The 24,368-nt window shown below is 42.5% G+C and overlaps 1 protein-coding gene across 2 annotated transcripts; it reads left to right on the forward strand.

Moving 5' to 3' along the window:
* The first annotated feature begins 4,098 nt into the window (after nucleotides 1-4,098).
* Sp8 (Sp8 transcription factor) lies at nucleotides 4,099-10,328 on the forward strand. 2 transcript variants are annotated; one of them, XM_021179560.1, is made up of 3 exons: nucleotides 4,099-4,260; nucleotides 5,309-5,425; nucleotides 6,129-10,328. In XM_021179560.1, exon 3 carries the CDS (start codon nucleotides 6,162-6,164, stop codon nucleotides 7,620-7,622), a length of 1,461 nt encoding a protein of 486 aa, XP_021035219.1. In that variant the 5' UTR covers nucleotides 4,099-4,260; nucleotides 5,309-5,425; nucleotides 6,129-6,161; the 3' UTR covers nucleotides 7,623-10,328. The 2 variants fall into 2 exon arrangements, with proteins under 2 accessions (XP_021035219.1, XP_021035218.1); XM_021179559.2 differs by lacking the exons at nucleotides 4,099-4,260; nucleotides 5,309-5,425 and adding an exon at nucleotides 5,010-5,112 and having other exon boundaries at nucleotides 6,129-8,045.
* Nucleotides 10,329-24,368: the final 14,040 nt, after the last annotated feature.

The following is a 24,368-nucleotide window of genomic DNA, read 5'->3' on the forward strand; positions in this document are numbered from 1 at the left end:
ATGGACTGTATGCCTGCAGAGGTAGAATAAGGCCACTTCAATATGAAATGAAGTTATGAGTATGCATATGAAAAATGTGTCTTGTTTTCTTCATTTAAATAGGCTATACACATATAGTGGAGGTTTGAGCTGTGTCTTGGTAACTTGTTAAGGTTGGTTTGATCCATGGGGGCAAGTCCTTGTCTTCTGATTATATACAATTTGAATTACCTAGCTAAAGTAAATCAAACATCATAATACCCTAGGTTAAACCGGTATACATCTTTTAATTAGAAAGTGTTCCTAACTTTGAATACTTTAAAGCGACAGAGAAGAAAAGCGATAAATTTTAAGGAGAAATGGAAGAAAATATTGAGTCGACTCAGAAAGAGATAAAGAGAAAAGGAAATACTCTTTTCCATTTTATTCGAGAAATAAATCTTTGCATCCTCAAGAGTCCCCCGGCAAGTAGCTTAGAGTCATGGCGGCCTCGCTGTGGCCAACAAATACATCCAATTAAGCAATGCCAGGAAAGTAAGGACCTGGCTGTAAATGTGGCCGGACAGTTGAAACCGAATAACCTTGCTAATAGGGGCTATTGTTCAGCGTGGAAGTTCCCATTTTCCAATCAGGAAAATACAGCCCTCTCTCTGCTCTAGCCGACTGATCCCTTCCCACCTACGGCTCAACAATCTGCCACCAGCGAGGGGCTTTTATTACATCCCTTCCCAGGAAATGTCAGGCAAGTTCTTAAGTAGAACCACCCGAGAGCAGGGATGGGCCGTGGAGGGGCCCTCAGGAATCCACAGGTCCACTCCTGGCCAGGCTTTCTTTTCAACAGGAGAGAAACTTTGACCACAGAATTCCCAACAGCCCCCACCACCCCCCACCTGGCTCAGCCCTCTTCTCCCCCGGGCGCTGGCGGGCGCTCGGCCCCACTGGCTTTATTTATTAGCCTGCGCGCTTCCGCACCAGGTGCCCACACTGAGGAGAGAGTGAAGCACCCCCTTCCCACCTTTCCTGCCAGGGTCGCACGCCGCTGGCAGCGCGCTCAGTCGCGGAGGACAGCCCAGGTCGCTTAGCAAAGCTGGGGAGTTGCAGCCAAGCCTTGGGCAACCCAGAAACCAGCAGCTGGCTAATCCGTACCCTGCGGAGGTACGACGCGCGTTTACGTGTCTTCTCCCACCAGGCTTTCCCGTAGCTTTCTTCCTTCCCCCTTTTTACCCCTTAACCCGTGTATATGTCAGACTACACTTGCATTCGAAACTGTATTTGCAGTAAGAAAGAAACTTTGATGTTTTCAATGATAAAATCCCCATTTGTGTTTAGTGGTTACAAATGGCTTTATTTACTTGTCCTGGAATCTACACATTTTAATCTATTAATCAAGAGGCAGAAGCAGCATATCTCACTCCCCACTCTCGGGAAGGAGAAAGCAGACATCCAGACCTCTGTTTTGCTTTTATAACCTCATTTCTCTGGTTGTGAGAGATTCCCAGCATCAAAACTGCCTGCACACACACACACACACACACACACACACACACACACACACACACACTCCTAAAAAATGTAAACACCACCACCTAAAACAAGAACAACAACATACACTCCCTTTCTCTGCTGCAGCTAAAGAGAAGGTGATATATACATTGTAGCTGCAAGGTGTTAGATATACTTCAGCAAGTAGTTCCCAGGATGTAAATTAGGTCCCAAAAGCTGTTGTCCAAATCGAAGAAACAGAGAAATTAATCTGGGAGACTATCCATCATCACCGGTAATAAAGAGAGCGACATGGATGAGACAGATGATATGATTAAGGGGCTGTGGTCGTTTTAATTAACTTTTTGCTGTCCTGTAATGATCAAACTGGTCACCAGACCCGGTCAATAAGCATGTTAATATCAAACAAATAAAACCAGGGATGATTAAAAACCTCCTGGTTTATTAAATTTGAAATTCAAATGAAATTTATGCTGCAGATGCATACAGAATGCTAATAGATTTTAGCTTTATTGATAGTGGATCCCACAGGTTTGCAAGAAAACAGCACACTGTCTAAGCATGTTTCTTTGCAGCATGTTAAAGTTCTTGTTGTGTAGGGGAAACTTTTAACTGATGTTTGGGAAGCTGAACTTCCTGTATTTCTTCCTCCTTTTCTCTAACCATCTCAATTATTAAGTACAATACTGCACAACAATGCTTAATATCAAAACAGGTGAACTGAACTCTGCCCTCAATGGCTTAACCAGACCAGCTGTATCTGTCATCTTCTCTTTCATAGGACAGGATTCAAGTGTGCTTGAGTTACTTCTCAAAGTGTGTGTGTGTGTGTGTGTGTGTGTGTGTTGGTGTTGGGGGTGTCATTAAGAGTGGTTTCATTTAAAGTAGAAGCCAGACTATGAGTGTTTTAACTCTGCTGTTTGATAACCTCATTATACACACACTATCCCTTTCATGGAGGAAGGGAAGACAGGAAATCAACCAAAGGAGAAAGAAGTCTTTCAGCAATCTCCCACTTTCATAATGGGAGTAACTTTAATGTGTAAATTTAAATGTGTATGTATACCATACATCAGTGATACACTGATAAATATTTTCTAGTGTAAGCTATATATAAAAACCTTTACAAACCCTCAGTGCTGAAAACAAACCTCATGCAAATGGAAGAATCTAGTATTTTCACTAAATTCACACCAACATTGTGACTCATTGTCATAGGAAGAATGGCATGTGATTCTAAATACACTTCTACAAATGAAAGATGTTAGCATTAGCCTAAAATGGAGTAGCTCAATTACAGTCACATGATGCTGAGTTTTTCTAATTCCCGAATTTTTGAGGAAACTCGTTAACGCCTCTGTTTACTCTCATGCTCAGCATTTAACTTTTTAATAACCCTGCCTCTTTTTCTTCCAGAAGATAGGAGGATAAAAAGATAAAATAACTATTCATAAGAAGGAGTCTTCCTTCAAAGCACTTGCCTCCACCTTTGAGGGTGATGGTATTGATTAACGTTAAACCCCAAATTTGAACAACTGTATATTAGGTTCTTAAAATGAATATCATTATGGAAGGAGACCAAAGCAATGAAGTTAATTCTCTTTTATTTGTTAAACGGAGTTCCCTCCTTCCCCCACCCCTTCCTCCTTCTGGGCTGTCCTGTCACGCCTTCTCAACACGCTAAAATCATTCAGAGGGGCTTGCAGAGAGAAACAGGACATTTATGGTAAGCGTTAGCTTTCAGAGAAAGAAAGCAGTTCATTAATTTACTTCACAGTTACTTCTAAGTATGTGGATGTCCCTTACTCCCTTAATCAATAGATATGATGTACAGTCAATACCCCTGCACATGAAAAAAAAAAGGCTCAGAAATACAAATCCCTGCACAACAAACATTAGGTCTAACTGTGCAGGTGAAATTTATGTAAAGGATGAAGCCCTACTTTGGACTTCTGCATAACCCAGGAGAATTAATTTTTTGACATCTTCAGAGCCTGCAATACACTTGAGAACAACCAATTAAAAAAAAAAGTCTCCCAAGTCAAAACACAGCAGTTCTGTCATCTACTCACATTTTAATCAATTCCTCTTTAGTATTAGACTTCTGAGAGTCTTCCTAACAGGGTAAAATAGGAATTACTGTGGTTTTAAAATGCATGAATATTCAACAAGACTCCAAGGACTAGATTTTCTCCTTTTATATTGGTACTGGCCTTTTTGTGGCTTAAGAATTTCTGTTGTGGTGACCACAGAATTGTAATGACATTTCTGAAGGCAACTAATAATAAAAATAGCAAGTAAGTGACTAAAACGCAGCGAATTTGAAGTAAATGCGCATGATGACTCGACCGCACTGGTAGATGGCTTGCTCAAACCACAGATGCTCCTATAAATGCAGCCGAAAAGCTCACCTCCATTCTTACATAAATAGTACCAACAGATTTCAGTCATTCTGATTTTTCTGTCAGAAAGGCACAGTGGGGTTACCTGAGAAAACTTATAAACTGGGTAAAATGCTCCTCAATTTCTCATCCAATGGGAGAAAAACACACCCCCTCTTACTCCTCTTTCCATATAATCCTTTTGTAATTTTACTGCATGCCAAGGGGCAAACACACCTCCTCCAGGACGTGCACTTCCAAAGCTGAAACCCACCTCTGGTAGAGGGTAAGGGCGACCAGATCTAAATAAGGACTCAAAGGCGCAGGCGCACACTTGCACCATATCACTACCCCCTTTCCAATCTTTCTATTTGACCAAAACATCAGGAAATGGAAGGTAAGTATCAAGATTTTCTTCAAAACTATACTGAAACAATCCAGGTAGCTAGGGGGGGGGGGAGAATCACTCCTTTTTTTAATGTTCAAGGGGCAGAGGAAGTTAGTAACTTGAAGATAGGACTTAGGGCATTTATTTACCGGCCTCACTCAACTTCGCAGTTTCTCTATTCAGACCGCCAATCTCTTAGGCACGTACACTTTACAGTATTGTTTCGGTTCCCTACCCCTAGCTTTGGTGCTCGCGCGCACGCACACGTCGGTCTTCCCTCTCGATCGCGCGCACCCACTCTCCACCTACCCAAACGGGTGCACGCCTCTCCACACCCGGGATTGAACGTACTGTCGCTCCTGACTCCCTACGGTAATACTCAGTTACCTTACACACTTTCCAGCTCTGTCCCTGACCCCTTTTGTCACACCCGTAGTTACCCGGCCCGCTCTCCATGGTTGCACGACCACTCTCTGCCCTTGCTAGGCCACGTTTTTTTGCGACCCTGCTCAGTCACCCCTCCGCTTTCTACACTGCTCTCTCCGAGGTGGGTCACACTCGCGATCATTTTTCACGCGCGCGCACACGCACACTCTGCGACACTCGCACCCCCACACTCCCGCCGGCGCCGATGACCTCACGGCGCGCGCGCCGCGCGGCCCGGCGAGGCCGCAGATTGGCTGGCCGCGCCTCCGCGGCACTTCAAAGCCGGAGAGGGAGCTACAATTGTGGCGGAATGGGCGGAACTGATCATTGTATTGCACACCTCTAAAAAAAACACTGCCTCTGATTTATCAATATAAAAAAGATCCTCTGAGAGGAGGAGGGCGCTTCTGTGTGATGGCAACTTCACTTCTAGGGGTGAGTCTCAGGATCTTCTCTTGCTGGTTTAATTAGTTTCCTTTTATTGCCTATCGGAGGGGGTTAAAGTCGCCCCGGCCAGGCCACGGGCTATCAGTCTCTCTATTGAGAGCCACCCCCCCCCCCCACTAAATACAAGTGAGTTTAGAAAAAAGAAAGGGGGGGGGGAGGAGGCAGAGCCACTTTTTTTTTTCAGCACAGGAAAGGTTCGTAGGGCATTGAGACCCGCCACCTCGCAGAGCCTGGCCGCTCCCTGCTCGGGAGAACTGAGCGTAGCCCCTAATACACGCGACGATTTCGAAGGGGAACGCGAGTAAGTTTTTCCCTCCTGGGCATACTGGCAGATTCTCCCCCTTCCCCTTAATATTTTTCCTCAGCCCGCTTTGTATTGCAGGTACGTTGAGCTTGTCTTATTTCTACCATTATAGAGAGATATATATTGAGAGAGAGGGGAAAGGGGTGGAGAGAGAGAGAGAGAGAGAGAGAGAGAGAAGAAAAATGGAAGAGCGAGTAATACTTAAGCCGGGGAGAAGCAACTAAGGATGGGTTGAGGGGGATCTGAAAAGACTTTTCAAAGCTCTCTTGGGATTGCAGTGTAGCGATCTTAAACGCAATCCAGAAATTTCCCCAGGTTGTAAGGTAAAAAGGAAACTTCTCCCTCCCTAGTCTGGATCTGGACTTTCTGTTCGTTTGATCGAAAGCGTCTAGGGCTTTGTGAACACAAGAGTGCCGTCTTAGTTGAGAATTCTTGTTAAACTCTTCTTTAGCGTGGCGCTTTGCTCCAGAATCAGACGCTCGCAGCCAAACTTGTCCCCTCCTGTAGAGTAGGAGGCAGCTGGGCGCCGGGGCAGCTGGGGGTGCAGGGTAAGTTGGTGGCAGTGTGCAGCAGCGAGAGATGGGGAGCAGTGGGGTGTCTGGAGGCTACCAGGGGACTAATGCGCATTTCTTTCCTCCCTCCCCCACCGGCCCTTTGCCCACTACCCCTCCCCCACCCTTCTCCTCTGCTCCGGTCTCAGGAAGAACCGAGGTTGGGATCCACTCCTCTGGCCATGCTTGCTGCTACCTGTAATAAGATCGGCAGCCCCAGCCCGTCTCCCTCCTCCCTGTCGGACAGCTCTTCTTCCTTCGGTAAAGGCTTCCACCCTTGGAAACGCTCCTCGTCTTCCTCCTCCGGCAGCTGCAACGTAGTGGGTTCCAGTCTCTCTAGCTTCGGCGTGTCTGGGGCCTCCCGGAACGGCGGCTCCTCCTCGGCCGCAGCGGCGGCAGCGGCGGCAGCAGCGGCGGCCGCAGCCCTGGTGTCCGACTCTTTTAGCTGTGGAGGCTCGCCCGGCTCCAGCGCCTTCTCTCTCACCTCCAGCAGCGCCGCCGCAGCGGCAGCAGCTGCGGCGGCTGCCGCTTCCAGCTCGCCCTTTGCCAACGACTACTCTGTGTTCCAGGCTCCGGGCGTCTCGGGGGGCAGCGGCGGCGGCGGCGGGGGAGGCGGCGGCGGTTCCGGAGCGCATTCGCAGGACAGCTCCCATCAGCCAGTGTTTATCTCCAAGGTGCACACGTCGGTGGACGGACTGCAGGGTATCTACCCGCGCGTGGGAATGGCGCACCCGTATGAGTCCTGGTTCAAGCCTTCGCACCCGGGCCTTGGCGCCGCGGCCGACGTGGGCTCCGCGGGCGCCTCCAGCTGGTGGGATGTGGGCGCGGGCTGGATCGACGTGCAGAACCCCAATGGGGCAGCAGCGCTGCCAGGCTCGCTGCACCCGGCGGCCGGGGGCCTTCAGACGTCGCTGCACTCACCGCTGGGAGGCTACAACTCGGATTATTCCGGCCTGAGCCACTCCGCATTCAGTAGCGGTGCCTCGTCGCACCTGCTCAGCCCTGCAGGACAGCACCTCATGGACGGTTTCAAGCCGGTATTGCCCGGCTCTTACCCCGATTCCGCCCCGTCGCCGCTGGCCGGCGCGGGCAGCTCCATGCTGAGCGCGGGGCCCGCGGCACAGCTAGGGGGGTCCCCACGCTCGTCCGCTCGCCGTTACTCGGGCCGCGCCACTTGCGACTGCCCCAACTGCCAGGAGGCTGAGCGGCTGGGCCCAGCGGGAGCGAGCCTGCGTCGCAAAGGGCTGCATAGCTGCCACATCCCGGGCTGCGGCAAGGTGTACGGCAAGACGTCGCACCTGAAGGCGCACCTGCGTTGGCACACCGGCGAGCGGCCGTTCGTGTGCAATTGGCTGTTCTGCGGTAAGCGCTTTACGCGCTCCGACGAGCTGCAGCGGCACCTGCGGACCCACACGGGCGAGAAGCGCTTCGCCTGCCCGGTGTGCAACAAACGCTTCATGCGCAGCGACCACCTGAGCAAGCACGTGAAGACACACAGTGGTGGCGGCGGCTCGGCGGGTTCCGGCGGCGGCAAGAAAGGCAGCGATACCGACAGCGAGCACAGCGCGGCGGGAAGCCCTCCTTGCCACTCCCCTGAGCTGTTACAGCCTCCAGAGCCCGGCCACCGCAACGGCTTGGAGTGACTGTCGCGATGCCTCCCACCTGAATCCGGTCGGGCTTGTGTGCCTAGACTGGGCTCCAGTCTAGGCTAGCTGTCTCGAGTTCTTTCCCCCAACTTCTCATTCTTCCTCTCACCGGTTTTCTGCTCTTAACTTTTAGGATGTGGACAGTAAGTAGCACACATCGGTGGCTGAATCCTTCTGCACAGTGACAGCCATGCGGGGCGCAGTGGAAACTCGCTCCTCCAGCTCTGGGCTGGCGGAACTTTGAAGAGGCTGCGGCCTCTGGGGTTAGGACGGGATGAATGGGTTGTCTGGTAAAACAGCGGCTTTTGCGGTCTTGGAAAGAACAGTGTTCAACCCGCTTGAGCCGCAGCTGTAGGGAGAGGGATGTAGGAGTCCTGCCAAGGAATCCCCTCCTGGACCCCCGAGTGCTTCCCTTGGACTGTCCTGTGCTGAGCATTACACTCGTGGGAGGACTGCTGCAACCCAGACTGGGTCAGCAGAGTTTAGATCTCCCCATTCAGCTCTGGCTAGGTCTTTGTGCCCTGCGGGTGAACCGATGAGAGTTCTACGAACGGGAATCAATGCCTCCCCCTCCTTTCATCTTTGTAACTTTTTATTTTTTAACTGAAAAACTGAGAGGAAAAAAATAAACAAGCAATCTTCCTCTTAGCTTCTCGTTTAGATAGTTTTCCTCTGCTTGCGAGCACGTCTTTCTCTCCAAACTGCAAATATTGATCCCAAAGTTATTTTGGTCGCCGTAATTTATGGGGTGGGGGCGGGAGTGAGGGTAGGTGTCTTTCCTTATGCAAAAATTTACCCCCTTTCCGGTGAGACCAGATTAAGCATCTTCGTGTTTGTCTTTTTCTACCTCGGTTTTTTTCACCATTCCCAAGCATATTCTTCCAACTTCCGACACCACCACCACTTTTGGGTTAGTCTAGGAATCAATTTATCTACTGATTTCTGTAAATTATTGCAAGTCATTGATTACTTTTAGGGTTAAACTTTTTCTTTGTGATTTAAACTCAAGTGAAGAAGCTATCGTTTATTTCAGATGAGGCTGTAGTTTAAATGCCAAAAGAGGGAAATGGGGAAACAATTTTAAAAAATTCTTTGTAAAATATATCTGAACCTAATGGTTTGTACAACTGGAAAATCGTTCTAGATTAGTTTCCCATTAAACATGACTCCGCCGCTGTGAGGTGTGAGACGATTTTGTATAGTATTTTTCTTGTACATTACTTCCGGTAAATATTTGAAAATATATTGAAGTAAACTTGATTTTTTTTTCTTTTTTGTCAGAAGGAATTATTAAGAGTTATTGCTGAGGTTCTAATGAGCTGCAGGTGTTTTTTTCTTTTTTCCTTTTTCTTTTTTCCTTGAACTCAATTCTGGAGGTGCAGAGCCACACACGCACTTTCCGGGCCTAGTTTTGCTCGAATATGAATTTAGATAGGTATCAAGCTGTAACTAAGACACTATTTGATAAATGTTGGATGACATTTAATTTAATGGCGCATGTACTTATTTGCATTTGCTGGCAGTTCAGGTATAGTTAAAGTGAGAGTTCTCCTATACTTCATAATAACGGGGTCTGCCAAACCCATGTATTAAATAAATTGTCCAAGTGATACTCGACTAACTTTGGCCTTTGTGTATTTCCTGAAGGTGATATTGTTAACTGTTGACCAATACTCCTGACACTACATTTAAGTGTTGTTTGCAGAGTCTGCAAACTAACTATTCATTGTCATGTTGAAATAATTTGGATATTTCACATTGAAATGAAAAGCCTTTCTCTGGAACATTAGACTTGCATTTTAAATGCATGAAATGTAATTGATTTATTTGTAATATTTTAAATGGTATTAATAAACTCAGAAAAAAGACTAGGTCAGTTAATTTGGTTTTTTTTCTCCCCTTTTAAAACTATGGGCATTTGCATTTTATCTTCAGTTTTAATGTCTAATTTAAACAAAATATGCCCCTGTTGTTTTTTTTTGTGGTAATATTTAAATATTTGCCTTTAAGATATTATGTAGATGGAAGATCTATTTGGCAAAGCTGTTTCTTTGTTTACCAAGATAAAGATTATAGTGTCTAAGATATGTAATTAATTATTTACCATTAGATTTAGCTCAGCACCAGGATTTATTGACCTCTTAAAACTTGTAGTAATTCACAAACAATTCAAATAAATTCTATGTTGCTGCTTCCTTCTCAGTCTTCAGAAGGAGTCAGGTTGTTGGCCTTTGATTGCATTTAGTGTTTGAAAGGCCAAGACTTAGATGAAAGATCAATACATCTAAAATAAAAGCATCATTTGGGGATACCTTCTGTTAGGAGACAGAGGGGGTCAAGCTAACAAAAGCTTGTTTTCTGGCATTCTATGTCTTAGCTAAACATTCTGCAGAGGTAAATATCAGTAGATTCCTGTTGAAATGAGTTATCTGTTCTTTAAAAGTCTCTAAACAGCCACCAAAGAAAAGAAAGGTTAAACCTTAATCTATCTACGAGGCTATTGTTCAAAGGTGTCAATGATGCCAATAAAAAAACATTGTCTTGTTATGTCTAAGTGCATTTAAGCAATGGGTGTTCCTTGAGCCATACTTTGAAACATAGTATACTTTAAATGTTGATTGATGTTATATCAAACTATTTCACTATTAGATTAATATTATTTTGAATCAAACTTAATAAAAAGTTAGTGTGTTGAGATTCTAATAAGTTTAGCTTCTTTCTTTCTGTTTGCATGGTCCTCACTCAGTTCAGTCTTGGTATCCATCTTGAATTGAAAATTTTGCATTGAAATTTATGTAAAAAATCATAATGCATAGAAACATGAAAAGTAAGAGGGGTTATAAATACTATATAAAGCCTGGGCAAAGGCATTCAGAGATTTGTAGTTCAATATGTTATGTAATACAGTTGGTTCCCAAGTAGTAGCCTTTATCAAGATGTTCACTCTTGTACACATATGGGGGCCTCAAGCCCTTATGGTTATAGATAAACAAGTTACCTTTGCTATTTTGGGATACTATGGCTCTAAGAAATGGTTACTAAGAAAAATAAAACAGTTTCTGTTACTTTTTTCCCCTAGGAATAATGCAGAACACAGTTTAAGTGTTTCTTTTTTGTTGAAACTTGCAGCAGCTGGGGGATACCAGAGGCCAGTTCTACAGTTAATGTAGAGGCAGGTAAGAGGACAGCTGCTTGGCATATTTATAGGAATGAATACTTGATTTGAGAGATGGGTTGTGCCAAGAAGGGATACTGTCTGGAAGATGATTTCTTTGGGAGATGCAGAAAGCTGGGCTTATTTTTGTGTCGTAGGTGTTCCAACTTTCACTTTCTTCCTTTAGCTTCCCTCACAGTCTAGCTTGGCTTTAGTTTGTTTTGCTTGAGCAGTATTTTGTTGTTTGTTTCTGTTAGCAGTATTTCTAACTTAGTTTAATACAGAGCGGGTAAAATCCCCCTTTGGGGACTAACATCATGTCTCTTTAGAGAGGAAGGAAGATGACACACAAAAGGGATTCTTCTCTGTGTAGTCTGATAATGGCTAGAAACTCACTCCCATGAAGCTAGAGTAGCTGTCACTTTGAACCAAAGGACAAGCTTCCGGGCTTGCAGATCAAGGTAGAGTCAAACTAGCTGTTGACCCAGAGGTCAGGCCTGCATGTATCAGCCCATCCTCCGGAGACTGGGAAGGCTCTGCGCCCACCTCCCACCCCCTCCCCAAGGGTTGGTGCTATCCAGCCTTCCTAGATCCTCCCTCAACACTTCCCCACCCTGCTTGCTTTCTTCTGGCTTCTTTATCACCTTTCTTTTTAGAAGAGCTTGTTCACTCAGGTATAGGACTGATTTGGTGAAGGTTGACTTATCAGCTAAGATATGCTATGCAGGATACCTCATTTAAACCAATGTGATAGTTGCTCTCCCACAGCGGGAGACACTGGACAATGTTCCTGGGTAGGTTTGTCTCTCCACTGCTCTTTTAACTCTAGTCTTTGCATAACTTCTCAGTTAGGATCCTTAGCTAAGGAGCCTCCAAATAAGCACTTAAGCAGTAATGAGCAGGAGTTCGGCTTCTTAGGTAGATCGAGAGATCAACACTTTGTCTCCCGGTGAATTTTTTGGTTAGGCTACTGAATGAAAAATTTTATTGAGAATAAATGTTTTATTTCTTATAGAAGATTGCTTCACAAATCAGAGGATGGGGGGCGACTGGTAAATTAAAGCATACATGTATAGGGTAAAAGTGTAGATTTAAATGTCATCAGGCTGCCTAAGTAAGTAGAGATAAATTCTACTCATTTGTTTTTCTTATAAATGAGGTACTGATTTGATTCCAGTAGTTTTGAATAAGTATGTTTTTAACTTTTTCTGCCTCCCCCCTTTTTTTAATGTTTGTGTCTAAACTGGCATTTCTATTTATTCCTCCCTTTTACTAAAATAACTACAGGTTCGGGTACCCTGCTCCCCCGCGCGTGCTTCTTTTCCAAAGTAGCTTTAAAATTCTACGATGGACTTTGGAGTCTTTGGAGAGGAGATGTTGTGTAAGAGAGCAATGCTGTACTCTTGAGATTCATTCGGCAGCTCTCCGAGTGCTGTCTTCCAAATCATTTTGCTCAGTACAATGGTTGCTGTTACTTAAAAAACCAAGATGCAGAACTTGCTTGTGCCCCTATTTCCTGCTTCCGGATCAAGGGAAAGCCAGTAATCCCTGGGTGTCCTGGACTCCAGCCCCTGGTTCCTGGGGAAGAGCACACGGCCACCTTGTAGTCTCTCCCTGGGAGCTGAACGTTGATTCGCTGCTGCTGGTGGGAGGAAAAGAGTATTTTATTTTAGTCCCTGGACGCGTGTTTAATTTAATTTAATTTAATTTCTGTGGGGTCTCTTGGCAGCAGAGAAGCAGGTTTCTACATTGGCTTTGATTCCTTAGCAAAGTCCGGACTCTTAGAACCCTGGGAACAGAGGAGGGTTTGGGGTGACCTAGCCTTAGGCATAATGCGTTCGCTACAAAACAGTCTCTTATCTTTTAAAGCTCGTCTAGTTGGGTTCTTGTTTGCAATCCACTCCCCAATTTGACTGCTCTGGCCTTAAGTTCTGCTGAAGGCTCACTGGAAGTGACCCTGCTCTGCTGAGTTCTCCCCCCCCGCCCCCCCCCCCAAGTTTTCCCGGTTCTCTGGAAACAACCAGGGAAGCCGGGGAAGAGTTCCTAGCCATTCTCCGCTGCCGCCCCCATTACCCCAACCCATCCCGTTCGGCTTAGCGTTCTTTATATGCAGGCAGCCCTTGGGAAGATCCCCAGCCGTCCCAGAAAGGCTTCCAGCTGCTAAGCTGCACCGGCGCCGGCTGCTCCCGGGTAGCGGTGGAAGCCTGGGGTGTCCGTGGCGGTTGTGCTGGGACTCTCTGGGCTCCCGGCGCACACAAAGGCTAGGCGGCCGCCTGCACCTTCTGCGCGGACAGCGAGCGCCACCCTGTGCCCCGCGACCGCGCTGCAGAGTTCCGAGCCCGCTGCTCTCCAGCCTGACCTTGGGCTCCATCAGCATCCCTCTCCCCTAAACCGCCTTGCCACTGAGTCTGGCTGATAGAGGAAGCTTGCAGTGGTTTTTTGTTTGTTTGTGTTTGTGTTGTCTGTCTGTTTCTTTTTAGATTTAGGAATCAGTTTAGCCACCTAGCAGAAAAGAGAGTTGGTAGGAAGGTACAGACTCATGGCACCGTGAGCAGAAATAAACCTTTCTTTAAAGCCTTGTACCTAAAACCCACCTCTTTTTTACTGTTATTGTTATTATTATTATTATTATTATTATTATTATTATTATTACATTATTACTTTCATTCTCTCTGCTCTCCACTCTATTCTTTGGCCCATTTGGTACCAAGGCACCCTAGCAATCTTCTCCAGACCAAATCTTGGTGATATTTTAAGAGACCCAGGAGAAAGATCAACCGTTTGGGAAGAGTATCCTCATTTGGAGAATGTGCCTGTAGCATGCAGACTGTCTAAGGAAAAGAGCCCGCATTTGGCAAAACTTTTCCTATCATGGACTTTTGTAGACATAGACCTGTGGGTGTTTGTGTTAACTTGGATCTACTTTTTAACCTTGAGATTGGCCAAGGGTCAAACTTGAAGATTATTAATGGCGCCTGTGGACCATTCATTATTGGTATGTGGCACCCTCAGACTGAGGCTTTGTGGAAACTCTTCTTAAGCAATAACAGAGAAGCACTATGGGATGCACACCTGTGCAAAACAGGGCTCTCATAGTTACTTCTGTAGTTAAAAATTCTTATTTCCATCGACTCCCTAACTATAGCGGGGGAAGGAAAGAAATAAAATACAGTTTATTTGGTGTGTAGAGTGCCCATCACAAGTAAAGCAAAGTGATTTGCAGCTGCGGGTACAAGTAATGTGGCCACCCGCAGCTCTAGAACATAATTGACGACTCCCCCCTTCAGAGCACCAGTCTCTTCCCTGAAACCAGCTGGTGACGCAAGCCCACTCCCACCACCCCCCCTCCGGTCCGGAAAGCCAGGAAGCACTGGAATGCTTCGTTCTCTCACCCTATTGTGCCTAGGTGTTGCAAACCACTGAAGGACAGAGCTTTGTGCTTTGATCTCATGTCTCTGCTATTCTGTGGCACAGAGGGGTGAGTTTAAATTAAATTTCTTTCTCTGCTGATAAGTTCTAATGGGCCTCAGAAGGTGAATAATTATGCAGTAACATTTCATGGGTTGTTGGAGTGGGAATTCCCACTGCGCTGTCACCAGGAACAGAATGTTCAATGCTAAATGAAGCTTCTCAAGTAAGCCACAAGTGTCTTTCAAATCCCCCTGCAGATAATCTAGGACATTTCTACTTTTATCTTTCTTGCCTCTGCTAAGCAGTGTTATTTTTTTCCCTTACATTCAAGTTTTATTGGTGATTTTTAAAAAAGGAAACAATCAATACTTTAAAGATTTTTTTTAAGCTGTGACAAATATGACACGGGCAAAAGCTGGGGCAGCATTCTGGGGAAAGGCACACATATCCAGGACAAAGAGCCACCAGAGATTTGCCCTCACTAGGATTTAGGTCTAGTCCTCTCTTGACTTTTATTTCTCTTGATGGCCGAAGGAATGAGGCTTGGAGCAACTGAGCTCTTATGAAGTGATCTGATCACTGGTGTTTTGAAGCCACCCAGTTCTGCACCCACACAATTTAAATGGGTTCTCCACTACAGAAGGTTAAAAGGAAAAAAAAATGCCTTTGCTGTTCCATGCTACTTAACTGAAGAGGGCTAAATCTTTGAGATTTAATTTAATCTTCTGTCAAGCTTGATAAGAATCATCAACAGTTTGATTTCTGTAAATGCGTCATGGGTATTTAATATCAAAAGGAAATCAGACCCTGAACCTAAAAATAAAAGAATTCTAAATTTGTCACTTAAAGCACAATGGAGGCCTTCTTGCTTTTTTTGTATTATTATTATTTATTATTATTAAGAAAATTCCTTGTTCTCCATTTGTCCCAGTGCTGCATTCCACACCATTTTCCTTGTTTGGCTTCCTTTCTTTAAGTTTCTTCCCTTAGATGAATTGAGCTCCCACAAGCTTCAAGATTTCTAAATCAACACATAGAAACTGGAGCCTGCTTATCAAGTTTTCTCTCCTCTCTTGGCAACCCATTTGAAAAGGCTCAAACAATGAATTGATTTACATCATGCTCACTTCACCCTGAACTCGGTGCGAGTGTTGGAAACATTCAATATTTCACCTTGGGTTACCAATCCTTCCAGCTTTCAAGTTTTTGGCCACTTCATTTTAAGCCCTGAAACAGAAGGAAAAAAAAAAAAGTAGATGGTCTCCCCATTCTCAGAGTTCAAGTAATTGTCTAATTCAGCTGAAAGTAAAGGATTTGTACTGCCCAATTCTGCACCCAGTTTAATGACCCTAATTACCCAGGAACCCTGTCATCAGATTTCTCATCTCTTCAGGAAGCTGTGTTGATAAGTGCTCATTTCTCTTGCATACCTGTTTCTTACTTCAGCTCCTCCACTCCCACCCCTTCCCTAAGTTGGTTCTTTTCTATTTACTTCAGCCAACACTGATCTTTGTGGCTGGTGGAAATGTAGTTAAAAGATATATTCATTGATTTAATGGTGTTTTAACAAGATGGTTGAGTTAAACATGTGAACTTCTTATCTGTTGGAAAATAATCTTTGTAGCATTATGTTAGAAATGTCTCAACTTTAATTAAAAGAGTGAGCTGTATTGGGTTACAATTTATTAACTTTTATACTTTGAAGTAAAGTCAGTTTGGTTATTTCTTACAAAGAATAACTATTTTACTTAAAATGGTGGGAGTTAAGTTTGGGTAAGATACACACATACATTACAATTCCCATGTCCTCGGCATTAACATATTTTAGGCAATATCATAGTTAAGTATTTTATTAATGACTGGAGAGCAATTAAACCACTTAATAAATATTTTCGGAACAGAACATCGTGCTACACACATTCTGCTATATACACTTTGTAGGAGACATGACATGCTTTACTTAGTATGTAATTATTAAATGAGATGTATTGCCAGTGACATGTTTACTTGTGTGTTTTAGTATGAATACCCTGAAAGTCAGATTGAGTGAAATTTTTCCATTCTTAAAATTCTACTTGCTTTGCAGGGAGCTACTTTCACAATAAGATGGTGGTAGATTCCTGGTGGACGAGAAATGATACTTAGAGCTGTGACTTCTTTTGTTATTTTATGCTCTGAAAGCATGAATATTTTAAAATTCACTTAAAGGTGAACTATTGGTTATAGATCTTAGAATTTCTGTGGCTTCCTCTCCATCATGGCCTAAAAAAAAAAAAAAAGAATATATCTAGTTTAGTTCTATGTTTTATTTCATGTGTGGACAGCCAGATTAAAATCTTAATGGTTAGTAGTCTTACTTTAAATGATTAAATGTGCATTTTAGCAGCATTCTATTTTTAATCTGTACTTTATACAAATTTTATATGTTGAAATGACTATTTTTCTTATTATAGTGACTAAAATACAAATAATTTAATGATTTCATTTATTTATCTCCTTATTTTCTGAATTAGTTTTTAGGTTATGTTTGTTTTTAAAATTGAGTTTGTCAGAGTACAAACATTTAAAAGTTGGGCTTCTCTCTCTCTCTCTCTTTCTCTCTCTTTCTCTCTCTCTCTTTCTCTTTCTCTCTGCTTTTCTGTTCCTTTCTCTCTGTCTCTCTTTCTCTCTGTATGTCTCTTACATTGAAAAAAATGTGTATTTTTGTCTTGCTTAATTAAGATTATAGCAAACAGGAAGATATATTTTACTTAGAATATCTTTCATATGACTAGAAAAAATACGATAAAAAAATTAGAAAGGACAATATTCTGTGTTGTTTTAAAACAATTAGGATGTGAAATGTTCATCTTGCCTTATGTAGCACATCTGAGGAAACAAGAATGGTATTAACAGATCATCATGCTTGTCCACCAGATAACCAGAAAGAACAACACACAGCCTTTACACATAGACTGAGGGTGAACTTGTGGAATCGAATTTTCTTTTTACTGTTTTCTGTGTCTTCATTTGCAATGCATTGCGCTATTGTTACTCATTAGCCTGGCTGACTAAGAAACCACACTTACCTAGTTTAGAAGAGAAATGGCTGGAGACTGCTGGTCAGCCACTCCACACTGCCTGATACTAAAGTTGCCAATAGAAGGCATCTGAAATTTATCCAATCCTTCCAACTCTGCAGTGAAGGTTTGTCCTGTGCATTCTACTCCCAGTGATGTTACACTCACCTCTGGCTGATTCGCTCTCATTGTAATTGTACAAGGTGGGCTCATAGAAGCCTTAAAACTCTCACTTGCAAGGTATTGCATAAATTGTAACCAAGCAATTACACATGAAAGTTCTCTGTCTCAGGAGAGGTTTTATTTCTTTTTTCCTTCTGTGAAACTATGGCTGTAGGAAATCAATACTGTATCCATCTGTTGATTCATGACACTGTCTCTAAAAGCAATTTGTTATGTTTATGTAACCAGTTACTTGTCCGTGGCTTATTTGTGCTATTAATTTCATTTTCTGATAGCTTCCTCTCTTGTGATAGTTACTGTTTATGAATATCTCCAGAAATGAGTAAAATTCTATGTGGCTTATACACAGTACTAATAAGGAAGAGGTAGATAAAGACCTTGCTACTTACAGGCTGTTCATCTTGCCTTATGTAGCACATCTGAGGAAGCAAGGATGGTATTAACAGACCATGCTTGTCCACCAGGTAATCAGGAAGAACAACACACAGCCTTTTACACATAGACTGAGGGTCCTTTTAAGACCTGGGCTTCAAAGAGAGACACTCCTTCAACTCCACTTTTACTGGGAGACTCAGCCACAACCAAATTCTGAAGGAACTAGAAGGTGGAAAGTTTAGGGATTTTTAATGTGAAGTGAGTCTGTGGTAGCATTCCCTGGGACGCTAAATAGTATGCACACTCCCACAAGTGACCCTACTTCTCTCCAACTGCTACTTTAGTTATAAAATCAATTAGCTATACATCTGGATTAATAATTTAAAAATATATTGACCTCTTTGAATGCTAAGGAAGGCATTCATGTATAAATGCAGATTTTTTTGTAAGTACCCCTACTGCTATACTAAACCAGAGGTTAATATTTCAATAAAAGTTATCTATTTTGTTTGCTTGCTTTTTAAATTTCCAGAGTCTCCTTTTGCTAGGCAGGTGTCCTGATGCTAAGTCCTGTCTCCAGTCCTAATGAAAATTTTAAACTCTATTATTGTTTTTTTAGGTGCTAACTGAAATGCACAAGAAATTATAGATAGAAACTGACTTAATTTCACTTCCTGAACATAATTGTGTTTTCATAAACATTTTACTGTGTGCTTTTTTCTTTTCCTTCACTAATATCAAAATAATTTTCTCTTATGTCAAAAATTTTAATCTTAAACAGCTAAAATTGCATATCTTAAAATGTTACACACTCACCTAATATTAAACATTTAGTTTTCCTCTCACATGATCTACATACACAGTGATACATTGGCCATCCTTAATTACTACTTTGTATTGTTGTTCTGGTTTGTTTTTGAGATGTGGTCTCATACAGCTCAGGCTGGCTTTACAATCCCTGTGTAGTAAAGGATGACCTGTCTGTGCCTCTCCAGTGCTGAAATTTCAGGACAGGTATGCACCACCATGCCTGATATATGCAGTCCTTGGTCATCAGACTCTGAGACTTGTGTGTGTTAGGCAGGTACTCTACCAGATGCATTCCTGGGCTATCAGATACATTAAACTTCTGATTAATTTTTTAAGACTCTAGAAAGTATGGATTACTGTGAGATAAGAACTTTATTATAAAGTTCCTAGATAGAAATGACCAGATTATTCTTCCAAAAAGGACAAAGTGGTTTATACTCCAACAAACAGTGGCTGAATCAATCTTAAGTCACACCATCATTGAATTTCACACACACACACACACACACACACACACACACACACACACACACACACACACACACAGCTTTAATAAGAAAAAATAATCATGGCTACATAGAGAAACCCTGTCTCAAAACAAAAACAAATAAAATAATGTCAAGGGACCACAGGGCTCCAGCCGGGGAGGGAGCTGTTATATTTGTATGATGCACTAAGATGGGACTCATTTCAGAAATATTTGATCTTGGTTCAATAGTCTACTTTAACAAGAGTTAATGTAGACAAAGGAGGGTTAAATCTTGTGTGACTATGGTGTTTTTTTCTTTCTGTTTTTAAATGAAGATGATAACCATTAAAGAGAAAAACCATAGAGTGTTGTTCCAGTTCCAGAGTAGGACTGAATGTTGGGGTTCACATTTTCTGGCTAGTTCTGGTTATGCTGGATTTGTATGTCATTTGCCAAATGCTTTAATTTGTCTAGGTTAATGCCCTAAGACTTCTACCAGTATATGATAGTCCAAGTCATTTGGGGCTATCACTAGTGGACACCCCAATTTTAAAAACATTTCATTACTTGAGTCAGTGTTTAGTAAAGTGTGTGTGTCTGTGTCTCTGTGTCTGTGTCTGTCTGTCTGTCTGTGTCTATGTCTGTGTGTGATGCTGGAGATGGAATCCAGGACATTGTACATGAAAGCCAAATGCTGTACATGCTCTACCCTTAAAGCAGTATTTATTTTAGAATATTTAGGAAGCCCTTCACAACTATTCAAATCTCAATAATGTTTAATCTGAGGGTTGTAATTCAGTTGTTTGGACTGTTGCAGTTGCTTTCTTCCAAATCTTAGCCATTGTTCCATTCAGTGCTTATGATTCTCCCTAAAAGACCCCATCCTCACCAAAGTTACAGTGTTGTAAATCTGTCTCTTAAAATTCTTTTTTCTTGATGATGATGATGATGAAGATGCCTCTAACTCTTGGTGGGGATCTTCCAGCATCATCTTCCTCATTGTTTGTCTTGTTTTTGCAAGATAATTACCAAGATCTTTCTTATCTAGACCAATGGGACAACTGGGTTGCAGAAAGAACAAAGAGTTAGGATAAGACCCTGAAAGTGAAGGTAGCAGAGATGATTCAATAGCCTGTATAGACATCAGATCTTCTTGCATTGAGTATTTGTAACAAAGGCTGGGGAAACCTGAGACCTTACTGTGCAGCATTGTTGGAGGCACTGGATTCCAATTCCTCTGTGTTGTAGTAAGGATGTATAAGAAAAATATTTCAGTATGGAAGGGCTGAAAAGCAATAACAACAACAACAACAAACCATAGCTCCACACCAAAATGAAAACCATAGACCTTTGTTCAGACATTTGTATAGCCTAAGGAGAAATCACATCAAAAAATATCTCTCCATTATAGTTGTATTCAGGAGGGATAGTGGGTTAGCTGCTGGGATTCCATCTAGGAGGCATGGTGGGTGTGCTATATGGTGGGATACCAAAATGACTCCAGCTTATGTCAAGTTAATGTAAATCTCCCAGCACAATAAGGTTTGAGTAGTAATCCAAAGCCGGTGGGCTTAACCATCTAGTGAGCTAGATAGATGAGTGTGAGAGCTTCAGGTCTTTGACCATACTCTTAATGGTCACAGCTGAATCTATGCTATTGATCTTAAATCCTACTAAGTGCCAGGAACACTCAGATTTATAATTCCTCTTGAATTTCTCAGTGTCATATGCATGGATTTTTTTTGGAATTACTAATCAGTCCTTTACGTTTTCTCTTTTCCTTTGAAGGTTTCGTTTGTCCTTCCCCATGTTTGAGAATTACATTGACTTTGCTGAGTTTTAATGCCTCCTATTCTAAGCATCTGTCTGTCCTGGAGAGCCAGTCTTTTATTTTGGACTGTTTTGCTCTTTAGTCTCTGTCTTCTTAGGGCTTTAGGAAACTGAAGAGTAACAGAATTTATGAAACTTAGTACAGGTAAAACTAGAGCTTTGGGACCAGGAACCTGTATGCTTATCTTATTTGGGGTTTTCTGAGTATTTGATGGTGAAATATATTTTTCTTCTAGTCCTAATCTGCTTGCTAGAGTGTCTTACATTACTTAGCATTTGAACAATAGCCTCCCTCCCTCATTCCTTTTCTCCTTTCTTCTTCACTCCATTCTTCACTTTCTTCCTTTCTCTTGACTATTTGCTTCACATTTGTCTACAACATTTTGGTATTTTAACATCAACCCTTTCCTAAAATTCTCTTCTTGATTTTCAACTGAGCAGAAGGGATTTTAGTTATGTACATTTTGTGGTTTTAAAAGTGAAACACACACACACACACACACACACATATATATATATTTTTTTTTTTTTTCAAGACAGGGTTTCTCTGTGTAGTTCTGGCTGACCTGAAACTCACTCTGTAGACTAGATTGTCTCAAAGGCAGAGATCCCCCTACCTCTTCTGTCACAGTGCTAGGATTAAATGCAGCACCATCACCTCCCAGCCTAGTAATTATTATGAATATAATTTTTATTGATAGGGAGCTAAAGGTTTAAAAGCTACAACACTGTCATATCTTTTATCCACATTCTTCCAGCTCAAATTTTCTATTTCCTCCCTGTGATTGTTTGAGAATACACTATAGGCTCACATATTTGAATATTGTTTCCCAGTCAGTGAAGTTGTTTGGGAAGGATTAGGAGGTGTGGCCTTGTCAGAGGAGGTGAGTTATTGGGGGATGAGCTTTGAGATTTTTAAAAGACTCATGTATTTGCAGTATGCTCTCTCTCAGCCTCCTGCTAATGATTTGAGATGTGAGCTCCCAGCTGTTCTTGCTCCCATGCTTGCCTTCTGCCATCATGAACTCCAACCCTGGAACCAAAAGAACAATTAAATGTCTTTATTTGTTTGTTGTTTGTTTGTTAAAAGTTTTTCTTTAAATAAGTTCATAAGTCACTTTTGGTCATAGTGTTTTATCATAGCAATAGAAAATTAACTAAGACACTCCCTTAACTATTGCTTATAGGTAAAATTTCCAGTCAGCCTATGGTGTCACTTCACAAATCATTTTTGGAATAAAAACTCAAACAAAGAGTGAATATATGAGTTGATGCTAAGGTAGTACAGACTATCACATGGTCATAGGACATCTCTATGCTCCATGTGAATAGACACATTCAGTGGGCAGAAAGTCCATTGTCTATGGACTATAGAACAGACTGCAGGTGAGTCTACTTGTGATGACATAAGTAGACTCCACATGAAGGCATACCACTATTAGATTGAAAGGTGATAGTAGACTGGCAGAGTTAGTTATAAAACAGGTGTGACATCATTACAAATTTTGCTCTCACTGAAATCTATGCATAGTTTATTTTTGTCCCTTGGTATCCCCATTGATGTTTCAATTGTATTAAGGCTCATTAGTCATCTCTCCTGAGAAGGAAGGGTGGCTCTCTCCGAGAGAAGATGTGGCCATTGCTGAGAGCTTCTGTGACATACTTAACATTTCTAGATGTCTGTGTAGTGGAACTTCATTTCTCCGGACACTTTCTGTGTTGAATTTAGAACTTTTTAAGCTTTTTTTTGTGTGAACCAGTGCCTTGTCTTTGTGTCTCTTGTTTCATAATGATAGCCAATTCCCAGAGGAATTATTGGTCAACCCATAAAGGAATGTCTATTGAGAGAGCCTTCCCTAAGATTGTCTGTCTTACCTTGGGCAAATAATTTCAGGAAGGAGAAATTGTGGGTGAGATACATAGTCTCCTACATCTACAACAATTTTCTTGGTCCCAAACTCTTCATTCTGCCCCTGTATAGGATTGTAACCAAAATTTCTCCCTTGCAGACCTCTTCATTTCTCAAGGGAGAGAGACTCCCTCACTGTGTACACTAATAAACCTGGTTCAATCTGTTGAAGTCATACTTTAGTATCTTTCCTGCCTTCTGTCTTTTTACTCTGTACTCAGAAATATTAACAGATATGTAAGTTGGGCACAGAGACATTTTCCTGCAATCCCAGTGCAGGGTAAGCAGATATGGCGGATCTTTGGGACTTTGCTGGCAATCTGGTTTAACTGAATCAGTGAGCTCTAGCTTCAGTGAGAGACCCTGTCTCAAAAAATAAGGTGGAGAGCCACTGAGGAAGACACCCAGTGTTGATATCTGGACTCTTCATGCATGTCCCCCCCTCAAACACACACACACACACACACACACACACACACACACACACAGAGAGAGAGAGAGATGCACACATACAGAGTAGGAAACTATTAGAGACATTTCAACTATGGTTGCCCCTACAAAGGATCTGGTCTCTATTTACTTTCTTCCTTCATTAACTAAACACCTCACAGGTTAGAAACAACAGTGGCTTTACTTAGGAGAATGCTATCTGTCTGTCCTTCACAATCATTGGAGGTAAAGCACTGATGAAAATGAGAAGGGCTACAAGTGAGAAAGGACAGAGATATATCTATATCTATTGTATGGGGTGGGTGCTAACAAGCTCAGGAATAAGTAGTTACAGGTACTTGCCCACCCAGTGAGAATTACAGATCTTGAACTTGGACTGCTCCTGCTCTGGGCTCCAATGTATTCATACCACACGTCTCTTTCTTCCTGTCTAACCTGCTCTGGGCTGAGAAGCTACCAAGGGTTGTCTGTCCACATGTGGCTGAACAGTCACAAGGCATCCGGTGTCAACATTTCTAAACAGTGCTCCTGGTTCTCAATCTCTACCCTATTTTTATTTTGTATTTTTTTTAAGGTGGAATAGTACATAAATGGTTCAAATTCTTTTCCTCAAGATTTCAGACCATTGACTGAAAGCACTCAATGTTGTAGGTGACATTGTAAATAGGAGATAATTAAGAGCAACACAGAGGACAATGGGGCACACTGTTATCCCAACACTGGGGTGGTGAGGCAGGAGGATTATGAGTTTGAAGCTTACTGATGTCCATAGTGGCTGTTCCAGGTTACACTGCCTTCCAGCATTTGACATTTTTTGTTGTCTTGATGATAGCCATTCTGACTCTCGAAGTCAGAGTTTTAATCTGTGTTTCTTTGGTAGTTAATGGTGATGAAAACGTAAAAATATCTATTAACCTTTACATTTCTTCTTTTTGAGAATTTTGTTCAATCCCTTATCTTAGTTTTGGATTTTCTTTTATTAATCTCCTTCATGTGGCCCTGGCACATTCAAACTGTCAAAAGCTTTGACATCTGAGATCTGTCCCATCAACATTCTGATATAGGAGAACGGTTCATAAATTGCTGCTGCTTT

The sequence above is a fragment of the Mus caroli genome, chromosome 12 (assembly GCF_900094665.2).
Source record: "Mus caroli chromosome 12, CAROLI_EIJ_v1.1, whole genome shotgun sequence".
NCBI classification, from domain to species: domain Eukaryota; kingdom Metazoa; phylum Chordata; class Mammalia; order Rodentia; family Muridae; genus Mus; species Mus caroli.

Excerpts from the sequence above, each read along its gene's own strand:
- Sp8 (XM_021179559.2), top strand. The coding sequence starts at position 5,092 with ATGGCAACTTCACTTCTAGGG. Across the intron at positions 5,113-6,128 it reads TGGCAACTTCACTTCTAGGG|GAAGAACCGAGGTTGGGATC; the intron begins GTGAGTCTCAGG and ends CTCCGGTCTCAG.